The sequence below is a fragment of the Alternaria burnsii genome (assembly GCF_013036055.1).
Source record: "Alternaria burnsii strain CBS107.38 chromosome Unknown 730, whole genome shotgun sequence".
In the NCBI taxonomy this organism is placed as follows: domain Eukaryota; kingdom Fungi; phylum Ascomycota; class Dothideomycetes; order Pleosporales; family Pleosporaceae; genus Alternaria; species Alternaria burnsii.
Genome location: NW_024066110.1, coordinates 839651 through 855887, shown reverse-complemented (window position 1 = coordinate 855887; position 16237 = coordinate 839651). Strand labels below are relative to the sequence as shown.

Here is a 16237-nt window from a genome sequence, read left to right as displayed (position 1 = left end):
CATCACACAAGAGCACGACGCATGGTGAGACATTTGTCGCCATTTTTGATAAGACCTCGACGACCAAAGTACTGCTGGTGATAGGCACACCATACAGAGCGCTGTGATAGGCATCACGAGGAAGTAGAGACACCATCAACAGTAATCAGTCACGCATGTCAGAGGAGAGGTTTTTGTTCATATCCCACCCATGTTTTCATTCATATCATTATGGAAACTATGGAAGGACGACGCCAGGACCCCAGACCGTTATGCATGACACGTTTCAAAAGTCATCACAGCTTTTCCGAAGCAACCACATCCCCAGAACCAGGTATCTAGAGACGAAAGAAGAGAAACAAGCAACCCAAGAAGAGAGCGCTTATTTCTTGGAAGCCTTCTGGGCGGCCTTGGTGACCTTGCCGGCCTTGTCGGCCTTGGCGACGGACTTGATGACACCGACGGCAACGGTCTGACGCATGTCACGGACAGCGAAACGACCGAGAGGAGGGTAGTCAGTGAAAGCCTCAACGCACATGGGCTTGGAGGGAACCATCTTGACGATGGCGGCGTCACCGGACTTGATGAACTTGGGAGAGTTCTCAACAGACTTTCCGGTACGGCGGTCAATCTTCTCGAGGAGCTCAGAGAACTTGCAAGCAATGTGGGCGGTGTGGCAGTCGAGGACTGGGGCGTAACCAGCACCGACCTGACCAGGGTGGTTGAGGACGATGACCTGGGCGTTGAAGGACTCGGCACCCTTGGGGGGGTCGTTCTTGGAGTCACCGGCAACGTTACCACGACGGATCTCCTTGACGGAGACGTTCTTGACGTTGAAGCCGACGTTGTCACCGGGGACACCCTCGGTGAGCTGCTCGTGGTGCATCTCGACGGACTTGACTTCAGTGGTGACACCAGCGGGGGCGAAGGTGACGACCATACCGGCCTTGATGATACCGGTCTCGACACGACCGACGGGCACCGTGCCAATACCACCAATCTTGTAAACATCCTGGAGGGGAAGACGGAGGGGCTTGTCGGTGGGACGAGTGGGAGGGTCGATGGCATCGATGGCCTCGAGGAGGGTCTTACCAGTGGCCTTGGCCTTGGTCTCCTTCTCCCAACCCTTGTACCAGGGGCAGTTGGTAGAGGCCTCAATCATGTTGTCACCGTTGAAACCGGAGATGGGGACGAAGGGAACGTGCTTGGGGTTGTAGCCGACCTTCTTGATGAAGTTGGAGGTCTCCTTGATGATCTCCTGGTAACGCTCCTCGGACCACTTGGTGGTGTCCATCTTGTTGATGGCAACGATGAGCTGCTTGACACCGAGGGTGTAAGCGAGGAGGGCGTGCTCACGAGTCTGGCCATCCTTGGAGATACCAGCCTCGAACTCACCAGTACCGGCGGCAATGATGAGAATAGCGCAGTCGGCCTGGGAGGTACCAGTGATCATGTTCTTGATGAAATCACGGTGACCGGGGGCGTCGATAACGGTGACATAGTACTGAGTACAGCATGTTAGCATTGTAAAGAACTTGATGTAGTAGGCAGAGGGTACTAACCTTGGGAGTCTCGAACTTCCAGAGAGCAATGTCGATGGTGATACCACGCTCACGCTCGGCCTTCAACTTGTCGAGGACCCATGCGTACTTGAAGGAACCCTTACCGAGTTCGGCGGCTTCCTGTGAGACTTGTTAGCTCGCTGTGGCCAGAATGGGGAAATTACATGTGCGTCATGGCGTTGGAGTTCGCGAAGGCCGCATGCGGACTAGCGCTAGCGCGTAAAAGTTCGCACATCCCCACCACCCAAAAATGCCCCTCATCGCGATAAGCCAGGCTTTGGCTACGCGCTCAGAGAAAGCACCGGGTGGGCGCAACAGGCCGCGTGAAAGAAAAGTGATGCCATACCTTCTCGAACTTCTCGATGGTACGCTTGTCGATACCACCGCACTTGTAGATCAAGTCTGTATCCCAGTGTAAGTTGTTTGACCCCGCAGTCGTTCGGAGAGGGAGGGCTTACGGCCGGTGGTGGTGGACTTTCCGGAATCGACGTGGCCGATAACGACCACGTTGATGTGCATCTTCTCCTTACTGCAGCCATTGTTAGCGAGGTGTGCCAAGGGTGGTGGTGGCAGCCTCGAGCTCTTCCAGTGGGCAAATGTCGAGGCTCCATTGGTTCGAGGCGGAGGGCAGGCAGAGTCACTTACCCCATGTTGGCGGTGTTGTGTTGTTTGAGTTTATGTGGTGGTGAGGGGAAGTTGTTTGATACTCAGATTTACAGCGCGCGGTGTAAGGTATGAGTTGGACGGAGAAGAAAAGTTGAGTGATGGAGGGGTCGGGTGCTAATATACCTGGAGGGCTGTGGGTCTGTGCTAGTTTTAGGCGCTAGTTCCCCGTTGGGCTACGAAAACTCCTTCACTTGCAACGAATTCAACTGCGAGAGAGGCAAAACGAGTCCCTTTAATTGGCCCACATGCCATGGAGCCCATCCACCCGCCTTGACCGCCTGCTATAGCCTTGCCACAGCCGCAGTTGCCTCACGCGAGTCTTTGGGACCATCGTCATTGTTTGTCCATCAGCCCTTTTTTTGTACCCGCGTCACCTACGCGCTACAGCTTTTGCTTTTGTACAACGTTCGATTGTTACCTTCACGGTCAATTTGTCTTATCCTGGGGACTGACCCGGCATGCAGTCATGGCGCTGAAACAGTCCCGGCGTCACCTTTGCCGCACTGCAAACTTTTGGCGGGGTACTGAGATTGCCATCATAATCTGTACCCAGCCCCACTGCAAGCGGAGTCTTTAGTGGCCTCGTCGATGGTACTATCCAGATCATGCACAACACCGTGTCCATTTCTTACGTTCCGCTGCTAGCCACTGCTTCCATCGACTTTACCGTCACCTTGGGCAATGCTGCTTATGGAGCCATAAATGGGCCCTCGTTGACTCATTAAGCGCTGCCACAGACGCCCACCATCTTTCCGCCCAACTATCGTGGGACAATCCTTGCAACCGCTCATATGCCGCCCTTTACCGACGTGGAACCTGGAGTGGCAACCTACATTGATGCTGACTTCACTAAGCATGCACTTCAAACAAGGAAAAAACTAGACAGATACAGAAAGAATAAGGTACATGTTACAGTCCACATCATCTCCTAATAAGAAAATTTGTAGAGATTTACAGCTTTGTAGTCTTCTAGGTTTCTTATTTATATCTACATAGATCTGATACGCTTTATTGTAGTAGGAAGAAGTAGTAATGATATGATGGACGTGCTGGTGATAAGACGCAGGCACAACGCTGTTGAGTTACACTGTATGATATCGCAGTAGAAGTGTGTTCCCAAACACTTACTTAGCTTCACTGTATGCAGCTGTATATATACTCATTTAGAAACTTCATTGATTGCAACCGAAGCCATTAGCGCTCAACGCTAACGTTGGAAGAGGAGAGTGTTCTCAAAACCTTGCGTAGGAAGAAGCACTCTGCCCTAAGAGATGTTAAGTATTTTTCCTTGATGTAGTGGTAGCGGCTGAAAGAAAAATTGTTCTAGGATGTTGGGACTCACACCAGACAGTGAGACCATATCCAGGGAAAGTGCCACCAGATCCTGAGGCGGTAGCATGGTGCTGGAAGGAATCGAGCTTGTCTTTTTCCATCTGTTGCCCTGCCTGATCTACCGCAGTGAAGATTGTCAGATGATCACGACGGTCTTCACGAGTACAACAATCGGCTAGATGTTGCATGAACCATGCTAGCTTGGCACAAGAGAATGCGAGAATTTCATCAGAAAGCCTATACTACTCTTTGATTTCCTAAGTAAGTAATTGTACAACTTAAAATGGGTAACAAGCGTCTTCGCACACTGGAAGGTGGTGAGGTTCTGAACTAGGCCGGAAGAGTCTACCAGAAAAAGGAGATTACTATGTTGTGGCTCGACTGCCTTAATGGGTTGATGGTATTTAGTGGTGAGATGATTCGCAGTAGCGAAGGATGATTGTAAATGTCTGGTCGACTCAATTGTTATACCCTGTCATTCTTAGCGCAGCCCGCCTCGCTTGCATGGTGCGCGGGCATCTAGCCAGAAACCAAAGAGCTGCCCCTCCAGAAAACAGCACCAGGTCTCCTGTGCGACTACACCTGCTCTTTTCCCTCCGCATACCCACTCGATGACTGCACCTACACACCTCGATCCCAGCGAGCTGGGAACCAAATCCTATTGGGACGCGGCCTATAGCACCGAGTGCCAAAACTTCGCCGCGAACGCCGAGGACGAGGGAACGATATGGTTCAGTGACGCGGGTGCCGAGGAGCGCATGTTGTCTTTTCTTGAGGATCTCGGCGATGAAGGCCACGTACACAAAGAAGGCGATGAGGGCGACAAGAAAGCTGCACGATTCTTAGACTTGGGAACAGGGAATGGACATCTACTGTTTGCGCTGCGGGAAGACGAGTGGAACGGCGAGATGGTGGGGGTTGATTACTCTGCGCAGAGCGTTACGCTTGCGACGTCAATCCGGGATGCAAAAGATGCTTCTTACAAGGACATTGCGTTTCATGAGTGGGATATCCTGTCACAGCCACCGGGCGCATGGTTGGGCTCTGGCTTTGACGTTGTACTGGACAAAGGAACGTTTGACGCTATATGCTTGTCACAAGAGGAAGACGCTCAAGGTCGCAGGATCTGCGAGGGATACAGGGAAAAGGTCGAGCCCCTCACGAAGAAGGGCGGCCGATTTCTCATAACGAGCTGTAATTGGACAGAAGAGGAGCTCAAGGGCTGGTTTGGAGGAGGAGAGTTCGAGTTTGAGGGAAAAGTCAAGTACCCCAGCTTTACCTTCGGAGGCAAGACAGGCAGTAGTGTTGTTACGCTCTGCTTCAAGAGGACGTGATTCCGCGCTTCTTTGCTGCGAGGAAAGGTTCCTACCGTTACTACTGCCACGGTCGAACAGCCCGCCGTATCCGCGCGAAAACGAGCCACTTCTTCCGCTCGCCCATGTTCTCCAAACCACCATCGCGCTCCTTGGCCCACGACCGCCGCTGTCCGTTCACATCCATCTCGTATATTTCCTCCACCTCGAGCCCTTGCTCCGGCACCACTTGTTCGAAGAAGGGCGCGACTTTGGCGCGGCCCGTGTGAAAGCCTGCGATACAGTATATACGTGCAGATGGTTCGTTGGAGAGGAAATGCAGCATCGATTGGGCGAGGCTTTGGTGCTCCCATGGCATCCAGAGACAATCGGCTGCGAGGATGCGCGTGTAGTGGTGTGCGTGTGAAGTTTCAAAGGGAGTGCTTGTAGAGCCCCATTGATGGCCTTGGACGGTCACAGTGGGCTTCAACAGCGCTGGGACGTTCTTGGCGACGTTGGTTTGGAGGGTATCGAGGATGGGAGCGGCCGGGTAGTCGGTGATGACAATCTATCAAGCTGTTAGTCCAACGATGCGGGTGGTCTGGGTAGGGGCATACCTCTTTCGCGCCTGCCAGTGTACTAAGAATGCCGCCTAGCCCTACGCCTGCGAGCAAGTGTTCCATCAGTACTCTCTTCTTCACCTATCTTTCCGGCCCAACCCACCTGCGCCCAACTCCAAGACCGTCTCGCCCTTGACACTCCACTTCTTCTCCTCTTCTTTGTCCGTCCACCATTCGCCGTCTCTCCAGCCCTCTTCATCTTGGAGCAGACCCTTGCCACTTGCGCCCAAGTCTCCACCCTCAACACGCCCACTGACCAGCTCTGCCATCATAACGCCAGCGTTCCACAGGTAATGCGCAAACTTTCGTCTCTGCTCCTCGCCATTGACATCGGCCACTCTCAACTCTAGCTCCCCGAACTTGGCGTTGCGATACAAGATGACCGTGTTTGGATCGTCGCCATGCTGGTTTTGCGTGTCGTCGGTGAAGATGCCGCCGAGAGAGGAGCCAAAGATGTCTTCTGGCTCGAGAGGCGTGTTGCTTGGGCGGCGGAGGTTTATCAGCGACGGCAGTAACATTCCGAGGGCTCGTTGAGACAAGCCGAAAGTGATGGAGGGCCGCACGACGCAATGATGCGCTATGGAGGGGCTCGCGAAATCTTTAGCGGGGCATGTGTGCTAGGCTGTACGTGGCATGGCTTGCGGGTACCATGCAGGGACCCAACGCGTCGTCAGACAGGTCGTGAGATCATCATTTGCCGAGGCTGCTACTGCTCGTGGCGCTCGTTTGAGATACTGCCAGCTCCCGACAACAGGACTGACTACAACACGTAACCGCTACCATGTCATTCTCGTCGTTCAAGAATCCGGCGACGTACCATTTGCTCAGGTATGTCAACTGCACCTTGCAAGCTCAAAGCCAGGCACGTCTGATAACAGAACTATAGCTATGGCACCCTCCTCGGCTCCACCCTCTTCCAGTCCTTCGTCTCAGGCATCGTAGCCTTCCGCGTCCTCCCGCGTCCCCAATTCTCCACACTTCAGAAGCACACTTTCCCTGTATACTTTACGCTCCAAACTCTTACTCCCGTTGTGATGCTGCTCACCTATCCGCGTGGTGGTGCACCCTCCCTGCTTCCGTTCCTCTCTTCGTCTCCCATGCCACAGACTGCAACCGACAATCTGAGTTCCTGGCTACATACTACCATGTTCCTCACGGCGCTGCTGAACTGGGTGTACATTGGGCCCAAGACGACCGAGGTCATGGGTCTGAGGAAACATCAGGAAACCAGGGATGGGAAGAAGAGCTATGATGCCGGGCCACATAGCAAGGAGATGCAGGCCTTGAACAAGCAGTTTGGCATCTTGCACGGCGTTAGCAGTTTGGTCAATATGGTGGGCTTGGGGGCTATGATCTGGTATGGTGCGCTACTAGCTGAGGGATTGAGTTTGTAAGGTGTGAAGAGCATGTATGTATTGGGCGAAAGAACCTCGTCGAGTGCGAAAGCGCCATGGCCGACAAGCACGTTTGGCCGTCTTGTTGTACATTCAATGTTGAACACACAGCATGTTAACTGTATCCTGCTACGAACGCCTATGCCTTGACAGTAGCTAGTCGATTTCTCTTCTTTGTACTTGCGCAACTCCATGTTCTGACCTGACCCGACATACTGTATCATGGAAATTACACTACAAGAACGTCAATCATCCAAGTCGTCGAATGCTCACACCAAAGGTTACTCGAAGACGCAACGAAACGCGACAAACGATGATAGGGAAGTGCAGTATCGACAGCTTGTCTCTCGCGCTGTAACACAGCGTTTGCATTCCCCATCTCTTGACGACCCTACCAAGACAGATGTGGCTAACAAACTTGCGCATCCGTTGAAGACATGGGAGACACAAGAGCGCTCCATTGCACGACACAAGGCTCGAATCGAGGCCAAAATGCTGGATATACCATGGAGTAAGACCACCTTTCCTCTTACATGTATTCACACACTTCACACCGATTCCGACATGCAGATAGAGCTGACAGATGATAGCACAGTTTATCCGCGATGTAGAGAGAGCTACCCTTGAAGTCCATGTCCTCACGCAAACACGATACGAAGCACCCTGCGGGGACAGGACCAAGAACCAAGAAGCGAGCACGACAAACGAAGGAGTTCTATACAAACTCGGCGGTTTGAAGGATATGGAGGAGGACAAAGAGTGGAAGAAAAAAGACGCGGCTGTTTACAACATGCTCAAAGCTTTTCAGGGAGCACGGTGTCGCGACTGAGGGCTTCCGATCCTAGCGTCCGTCGGTGATTGTTGGTATTAGTGGAGTGTATTGACGATATAGACTATGCCGGAATCCTTCAAGTGTAGATCGAATCCGAAAATTGGTTTCATCTCACCCGAAGTCCTGGGTCAAACTCACTGTATAGACATAGCTGGCTACCTGCATCAAGTGACATGAGCAAGCCAGTCATCTAATTTGCTCCAGTCGATAGGGTCCAATGCCATATCGTCGACGATATAGTCCGCAGCTAAGAAGGTGTCTAACCCATCCATCTCCATGATATCAAAACCTGAACCGTCAAAGTCGTTGGAGAACGTGGAAGGATTGGTACCATCAAAGACAGTATGAGGATGACCAGATGGCGTTTGGGTTGGATTGGGTGTCGAATCCAGTAAGAGATCAGAGTCATCAACTGGAATACTGCCGCAAAGCTGACGCGTATTACTTTTGACTGTATCAGTAGAGGTAGCAACATGACTGCTATCCGCATCGCGTTTCTGCCGTCTCAGTCTTGCACAATCGCGTTGGTGACGTAGACGTGCTATAAAACTGGGTACCGACGATATGACTACATGTCTTGAACGAAGTAGCGCCTCCCGATCGCCATATGCCTTCAAGCATAGATGGCCCACAGCAGCATGAACGGGTTTTCTCATGTCCTCAATCATATCTGGATTGTTGTCGTAGGTTTCACCAATGAGTCTCCAAGCCCGTTCAACATCAAAAACTTCAGGATCGGCCCGGAGAACGTCTAATACGTGAATGAAAGCGTGCCATTGCCGATACCAGGGCGCGTTCCATGCAAACCGTTGGGTGAAGGGGTTAGTCTGTAACATCACTTGTTGTTCGAGAAGTTTAAGACAAACTTCCCATATCTTCTGGCGTTCCTCAAGCGGTGTTTGCTCGATACTACCCCAGCTCCGTGGATGATACATCAAGAACCGGGCTACGTTCAGGCCGTATCGAGCAACTAGCATCGTAACAAGGTCCAAAGGCTGAGAGGGATCACAGTAACGAAGATGTTTCGTTTCGATAGCCTCTTGGAGCTCTTGGATTTTACTCTCGCGGTCCTTTTTGTCTTTTCCCGAATGGTCGAGGTTCATCTGGCTAAGGTCTTTTCCTTCCTGTCGAAGGGCTGCGATACGTGCGGCAGCGAACTTTCCCATTTCACACCTTGTCACGATGAAAACAGCGTCCGTCAGTCGATCGGATTGTAAGGGTAGTTCAGTCATACTGGGATACAACTGATCATCGTTGACATTGAGAGGCCACTCAGCTCGGTGGGGACCGATATCAGGATCTCGGTATTTCGAAAGGCCACACAACTCCGTAGCTCGAGAATCATGAGTTTTCAACTGATACCATATACGCCGGCGAATCTCGGTTTCGAAGGGAGATAGTCCTAGATACTTTCCATCGCGCTCTAGACCCATGCCTTGAGCGATGCGAACAGCTGCACCAGTAAGGGTCCAGTTGGCGCGTGCTGTGTAGATGTCGCGGGTTGTAATGAGATGTATAACTAAAGCCTGGAGAACAACTATACTGGTAGTTTCCATCACCTTTGCTCGCGATAATGCCGTTTCTGTCGCGAAGATGTATTGAGAAAGCAGACGGTCACGGGGCTCAGTGAACCGTTGCTCGCATTCGTTTCGGCTTAACGACATGACAGCGGAGCCATATATAGCAAACATGAGTGCTTCGAGTGCCCGTGGTATGACCCCAGAGCTATCCGCAGCTTTCTCAATCATTGGCCTCAGACTAGGGACATGTACCACTTTCGTCAGTGGATCGACGTTGCTAACAAATGTGTCCCAAAGTTGATGTATGCGGTCTATCGAGGGATGGCGAGGCCTACCGCCGGTATGAGTATGTCTGAGGAGAGCAAATCCTGAGTTATCGGATATCGCTTCTTCTTCACTAATATCACTCGAGTCTTCCAAATCGTTCTCCGGATCAAGAGACTAAGCACCGGTTACTATCTAGAGGGCAAAATAGGATCCGGAAGAGTTTTTGTAGGGTCTTATCACGCACCTCTTCGACCACTCTATGCCATAGAGTGTTTTCGACAAACTTGAAAGATGTCTGGCCTTGAACATTTGGTGTTTGGATAGCGTATGGAGACGGTCCAGACTCGAGAGATGAAGGCGTTCGCAATTGACTGACATGCTGCTGTTGTTGATCAGGCACAGTGTGTGTCATAGGCTGCGATCCATCATTTGTCCAATCTGGAAGCCTTCCGACGTCGATCCCTTGCTCTTGAAGAAGGGCTTCATACTGTCGCAGTCGGTCAGTCAGTACATTAACCTTGACGCGCTTCTTCTTCTTCTTCGGCGGTTGCACTGGATTGAAGATGCAGTCAACGCTATGCTTGATGCAAGCACCACATGGTTTCTGTCGGTCGCATTTGACTACAGAAGTGTACACAAGTCAGCGCGTATGCCATACACGGCATGCACGACAAGATGACTTGCCTTTTCGTTCAGCACATCGTATGCATGAGAAGGTCGGTCTTTTGTGTGTGCCCGAGGGAGGAACTGTGGTTGCCATTGTTGGATTTGGCTTCTTAAAGTAGCATTGGCGGCAGGAGTTGGCACTTGAGCCTGTCGTAACCCACTGAATCAAAGTACGGGCAACAGGAAGAAGATTGCTGGAGTTTGCGTAGAGGCTATGTTAGAAGATGGTAGATACGCGGCACCTCACCGGGAATAGTGCCCTGGCCCCGCAAAATCCCACGCTCAACGTCCGAGCCGTCGCCCGAATACACGAAACCCGAAGCACGCCAACCCCGAATCCTCATCAGCCTTCTTCTTATGTGCCCGAGACCACGCATCCGGTCACAAGGGAAAACAAAATGTCGTATATAAAACATCATTCTGTCGGGTCATCATGGCAGAACATTACTCACCGAACCGTCGTTCACATTTACCACACTTCTCCTCGGCCAGACAACCACCCCAACCATGCACATCCTGATTGTAGGCTCAGGCATTGCCGGACCGACCCTGGCTTACTGGATCTCCCACAGTCTCGAGAACTCCATCACTATCCTTGAGAAATCTCCCTCGCTTTTGCTGTATGGGCAAAATGTCGACATTTCAGGCAGCGCAGTAACATGCATAAAAAAGATGGGTCTGATGGCGGAAGTTAAGCATTGCAACACCAAGGAGCTTGGCACTCGGTTTGTCGACTCCTACGGAAAGTCATTTGCGCCTTTCCCAATCAAAGAAGGAAGCTCAGCAAGTCTAACATCGGAGTACGAAATCCTGCGAGGCGATCTAGCAAAGATCTTGTACAACGCAACACAGTCCCATTCCAATGTGACCTATCTCTTCAATACCACAATCACAGAAATCCTCCAGAATGACTCTTGGAGCGTAAAAGTACTCCTCAGCGACAACACAGTACGCACATACGATCTTCTCGTGGCAGCAGATGGCCAATGGTCTAAGACACGCAGTCTGATCTTCCCGTCCCAACAAGTCACAATTAGTCATCAGGGCATGTACTCTGTGTATTTTACCGTACCACGACTCACAACCGATACGGCATGGTGGAACATTTTCGTCGCACAGGGCTCACGTACTATTTCCACACGTCCTGACCCTCATGGTACACTTCGTGCGTTGTTCACATTCATGCCAACTACCTCCGCCCAAAAGGCCCAGTGGGCCGAAGCAAGTAAAATGGGAAGAAAGTTACAACAAGAACTTCTTCGCAAAGAATTTGCAGACGCGGGTTGGATTTGCGACAGACTTCTTGGTGACGTGGCCGCAGCACCAGACTTCTACTTCCATGCCATCAACCAAGTCAAGATGCAACGGTGGAGTCACAATCGTGTAATCTGTTTGGGAGATGCGGCATATTGTCCCAGTCCGTTGACAGGCATGGGAACGTCGCTCGCAGTTCTAGGAGCGTATATTCTGGCAGGAGAATTAAGCTGCATGACTACGTTTTCTTCTTCTGTTTCGACTTCACTTTCAGTGAATGCTCTTGCGACTGCGCTTGCGAGTTACGAAGCGAAATTTCGACCGTTTGTTGAGCAGAGTCAAGAAATTTCACCTTTTATACCGGGGTTCATGCATCCAGACTCGGCGTGGAAGAGAACGGTGTTACATGGATTCTTGACAATGGTATCCAGGGTAGTAAGGTGGGAATGGGTCGGCCGATGGTTGGGGGACGCAGAAAGTAGGGATGATGGGTTCAAGTTACCAGAGTATGTGGCGTTTGAAAGCAAAGACAAGAAGTAACACAATGCGGATGGAAAGGAGGAGAAGGGGTAACGTAGTCGTACTTCAGGTAAACAAACATGGGTATCTTGATTATTACAACCTATACCGTAAAACTAGTCAATCGAATGGGAAAAGAGACAAGGGATAAGTCAATAGCACTTGATGACTGAGACCAACAACGCCACGCTATGTATGATGCGATGCAAAACCTTCGTATCTCATATACCAGCCACTTTGGGTGGCTCATCGCTCAGGTTCAGTACCTCAGTCTTCTGCCTCACAGCGGCCCAGTCGGTGGGATCAATACCAACCCTGGTTTCCTCGGACCCATCTGCGGAAGGACGTTCTGGAGCATCCAATGCGTCCTTCGAATCTGCAGATACCAGATCTTTAGCCTCGTTAACTGGACTGACAAGCTCAGGGTCTGACTTGTCCTTTACACCGTCATTAAGACGGGTCGCGCTAAGCGGATTCGAATCATCCTCCTGTAGCGCAGCATCAGCAGCCACTTGGCGTTTAGGTGGAAGCTGGAGTTCCTTTCTTTCGACATGCTCACTATGCTCCAGCGAAGTAGTAGGAGCAGTACTCATCCTATGCATACCCCCACCTCTCGCATTTCCGTCTACACTTCTCCGTGCGTTTCCAGGATCCACGACCTTGGCCTGGTCCTCTGGAGAGACTCTGCCTGGCTTGTCGTTGGGTGTATGAGTGTTTGGTCTTCCTTTGGAGTACGACCGCCTCCCGTCTTTCTTTGCAACTTCTGTGCTCTTGCGCCCGACTCTTTGGCCTTCTTTATGGTCACCTCGGCCAGTGAGTGACCCAATGATGCCGTTCTTGTGCTGCTTCTTTTCTTCAGCAATCGTCTTCTGTAGAGCCTTCCAACGGATGGTGACATTCTCCTCTACAGATTCCTTCTTCTCAGAGGTTCGCTTAGCTCCTTTTTGAGCTTCTTGAATGGCCGAAACCTGAGATTTCGATTCCAGCATCGAGAGCTCTTTTTGTCCTTCAGCAATGCGGGCACGGCGTAAATAATTAGTAGGTTGGTATCGTTTCATGTATTCTGCGTCAAGGCCCTTCATTGTGTATGCCAAAGGGCCAAGAAGGGCTGCGATATCCTTGAGTACGAAGCCGCCAATGCCAAAGCCCACGCCTCGCATCGCGCCCATGACACCGTTCTTCTTCGCGCCATTGTAAGGCTGGGTGACAAGACCCGAAACGCCATCCATGACACCATAAACAAGCTCGTCGCGACCAGCACGAGTGCCAGAGTGGAAACCAGTCACTCGAGGTGGACGGCGCACCGTTTCATCTCCGTACAGACGCGGAGCGTTGTGGAAGCCCTGTGTGATAGCAAGTGTCAAGTCCATAGGAAATCTGGCAATAGCGTGTCCCGTCTTCCTGAAGCCAAATGCAGCTTCGCGGCTAAGCTCGTCGGCCAATTCTTCGTCTGGTTCCGTGATTTTGGAAAGCATTGATTCGTTGCGATTTGCTTGTGGTCGACCTGCATCTTGGTTGTCCTGCTTCTGGTCCGTGCTTTGAGCTCCATCTGGCGTGTTTGCATTTGCCTTTACTAATGCGGCCTTTTTCTGCTCGTGACGCTGTTGATGTCTGCGCTTCTTCTCTCTTAGCTTCTCCCGTTTCCTGATACTCTTCCCCATCTCTACAGGCATACCACCTACACCTGCTGCAGCATCAGAAAACGATGTCATCAAGCTGCCCCAGACACCTGTGATAGGCTCTCCCGGTCCGCCAAAGTCATTCCATTCGTAGTGTCGAACGAGTCGCAGGTCGCTCCATTTGAGCTTCCTCTTCTCGACAAGTATTTCAGCTGCGAGGGCGGAAAGCTTGATGTCCGTGTTCTTGATCTTCCACACCGCAGCACGGTTATCGAGGAAGTCGCAACGCATGCTGCCCTCTCCATGTAGAGGCAGTGATCTGTGAAAGGAGCGTACAGCATTAAGCGCACCATCGCCTTCCTTCTCGATGCTTTCGGCGATCTTCTTCACATTCTCTTTAGCTTCATCAGTCAGACATTGCTTGATGCCCTCTGCTAGCCGTTCAGCGCTAAGCTTTTTGTATGGTATACAATCGTGAGCTCCGGCCTTTGCTTTGCTGACCATCGCACCCCAGAACGGCTGGTCACCAAAGAAGGGCACAATCATTGTCGGTATAGCGCACTTGAGACCGATAGCGGTTGTTCCAGCACCTCCGTGATGCACAACAGCAGCGCACTTTGGGAAAAGCCAATCGTGAGGTGTGTTCTCCAGCATGAAGACATTTTCCGGACAATCGGCATTGGAGCCAAACCCACCCCAGCCCTTTGAAACAAGAGCACGGCAGCCGACTGATTTCACGGCGTCAAAGATGAGCTTTGTGAATTGATCTGGATCGTCTACGACGATGGAGCCGAATCCAATATAGACTGGAGGAGGTCCGTCGTCCAGAAACTTCTTTAGCTCATCTGGTGGCGTGAATGACGAAGCTAGATCAAGGAAAACAAAACCCGAGATGTCAATTTCTGGACCCCAGTCCTTGGGCTTCGGGATGAGACCCGGTGACCACATGTATGTGTAGGGTACTTTTAGCCGATAGAGTTGACCTGGCGCCCATATCCTGCTGACTTCCTCGAGATGCAAGACTTGGGTACGAAACCGGTTGATGAGATCACCAAGCCCTTGCCACATCATCATCTCGACGAGTGGGTATGACATGAAATTGCTGTAGGTCGCTTCGACATTACTGGCCTTGATGTTTGCAAGTGGATGAGGGAACTGGCTCGTGGGTGTGTAAGGGAATCTTTAGTAATTTAGTACCGGATTGAGACTTCAGGTGACAACAACTTACGTGAACATCATGTGTAGCGGTATACCCAACTTCTCGGCAATGTGAGTTGGGGCGAAACTTGGCGGATTTGAAATAATAGCATCCGCGACGAAGGGTGCCTTGTCGCCCACTGTTGCATATTAGCTAGAATACGGCGCAAGCTGATCTGAACGACTTACTCATCTTGGCGTTCGTTTTGTCAGTCTCATCGTCGGTCGCATTGATGCAAGCACGCCACATGCCTTGGAACATCTCGTACATTTGGCTCCTCCGTCGGCCAATCTCACCCTCCTTGATTGTTTCGATATTCGGAATCAGACCAGGGTTTTTAACCATGAAGGCCATCAGCTCGGCTGGGTTACCACCGACGGAGAAGAATTCCAAGCCCGAATCCTTCTCCACGAAGTCTTTGAACGCTGGGTGTGTAGCCAGACGAACGCGGTGCCCATAATCTTCCTTTAGAATCTTGCCTATGCGAATGAAAGGCTGAATGTCACCGCGCGACCCAATGATAATGATAACGATATTTAGCTTGATCCTTCTTGCAGGGTCATGTTCCATTTCGTCATCTTCTGGTTTGATCTTGGTGGCTCCAACCTCGTCGTAACTCGCAGGTCCCTGGTCCTCATCGTCGCCATGCTTCTTGAAAGCTGTGCCTAGAGCTTTTGCAATATAGCCACTACCGAGATTCTCCTCCAATATGCTAAGCTTGAGACGCCCATCTGCTTTTGAAACCCTGCCCTTTGTGTTGAAGTGTTCGTTGGAGATCTTCAAGCGGGAAAAGGGCCCGGACCGGCTTCCGCGTGGCTTGCGTGTCGCTTGCTTGGTGAGGTCGTCAGCGTGGCCGAGGCTCTTGCGGGGATATTCTTTCTCATCGTCTGAAGAGTCGGAGGAGTCGGAGTCGGGGTCGAAAGTAATCGTCGCTGCTCTCTCGGGCGCTGCTGGTCTTGCATCGCGTGGTTGTTGCATTCTTCCCAGTAATGAGTGTCTCACAGAAGGTTTTGGTCGCTCAGTCGCCCATCTCTGCTGGGCGGGACGCGATGTCGACGTGAATACACTGGATGTCGACTCGGCGGCATGCTGTGATGCTCGAGTCGTTCGGTCTGGCGACGATGCGCCGTCTTTCTGAGCCATGTCTGCGGTCGATGTGTCTTGGGTGGGCGCGGGCGCGGTGGGCTCTTGGCCAGGAATATCCGGAAAGGTCGGCTCTTCGATGACCATACCAACAGGCGAGACGACGCCCTCGTCTTTGAGACTAGGAGTAGGGTTCGCCATAGCTGCTATGCGAAGAAGTTTGGCGTCCTGTGGGTCAGCCGATCTGGATCTTAGTGATGAGTCCGCGTTGGCGGGAGTGACGGAGCGATGATGGTGACAGCACAGAGAGAGAGCGAAACCTAAGCCTGAAGGAACTCGCGCGCCCCTGCTTCGCCTGCATGCGCCAGCAAAACTCTTGGTAGATTTGTCTGGATGTGGACAACGGTCGCGCGTAAATGTGAAAGGACACACGT

At 51.7% G+C, this 16237-nt stretch overlaps 6 protein-coding genes across 6 annotated transcripts; 3 read left to right on the top strand and 3 right to left on the bottom strand.

Annotated features, from left to right (window-relative positions):
- Positions 1–361: 361 nt before the first annotated feature.
- GT037_003698 (translation elongation factor EF-1 alpha) lies at positions 362–2191 on the bottom strand (the record flags this gene model as incomplete). The annotated part of the gene is made up of 5 exons (XM_038928745.1): positions 362–1483; positions 1542–1661; positions 1888–1943; positions 2000–2070; positions 2187–2191. 5 exons carry the CDS (start codon positions 2189–2191, stop codon positions 362–364), a joined length of 1374 nt encoding a protein of 457 aa, XP_038788452.1.
- Positions 2192–4150: 1959 nt separating this feature from the next.
- GT037_003697 (methyltransferase-like protein 10) lies at positions 4151–4873 on the top strand (the record flags this gene model as incomplete). The annotated part of the gene is made up of 1 exon (XM_038928744.1): positions 4151–4873. One exon carries the CDS (start codon positions 4151–4153, stop codon positions 4871–4873), a length of 723 nt encoding a protein of 240 aa, XP_038788451.1.
- Positions 4874–4913: 40 nt separating this feature from the next.
- GT037_003696 (uncharacterized protein) lies at positions 4914–5969 on the bottom strand (the record flags this gene model as incomplete). The annotated part of the gene is made up of 3 exons (XM_038928743.1): positions 4914–5399; positions 5449–5495; positions 5555–5969. 3 exons carry the CDS (start codon positions 5967–5969, stop codon positions 4914–4916), a joined length of 948 nt encoding a protein of 315 aa, XP_038788450.1.
- Positions 5970–6232: 263 nt separating this feature from the next.
- GT037_003695 (uncharacterized protein) lies at positions 6233–7674 on the top strand (the record flags this gene model as incomplete). The annotated part of the gene is made up of 4 exons (XM_038928742.1): positions 6233–6279; positions 6338–6808; positions 7166–7356; positions 7436–7674. The coding sequence occupies 4 exons, from the start codon at positions 6233–6235 to the stop codon at positions 7672–7674; spliced, it is 948 nt and encodes a 315-aa protein (XP_038788449.1).
- A 167-nt stretch (positions 7675–7841) lies between these two features.
- On the bottom strand, positions 7842–16004 carry GT037_003693 (glycosyltransferase family 1 protein; the record flags this gene model as incomplete). Its single annotated transcript, XM_038928740.1, has 5 exons — positions 7842–9638; positions 9709–10085; positions 12133–14702; positions 14751–14859; positions 14909–16004. 5 exons carry the CDS (start codon positions 16002–16004, stop codon positions 7842–7844), a joined length of 5949 nt encoding a protein of 1982 aa, XP_038788447.1.
- GT037_003694 (fad nad-binding domain-containing protein) lies at positions 10638–11924 on the top strand (the record flags this gene model as incomplete). The annotated part of the gene is made up of 1 exon (XM_038928741.1): positions 10638–11924. One exon carries the CDS (start codon positions 10638–10640, stop codon positions 11922–11924), a length of 1287 nt encoding a protein of 428 aa, XP_038788448.1.
- Positions 16005–16237: the final 233 nt, after the last annotated feature.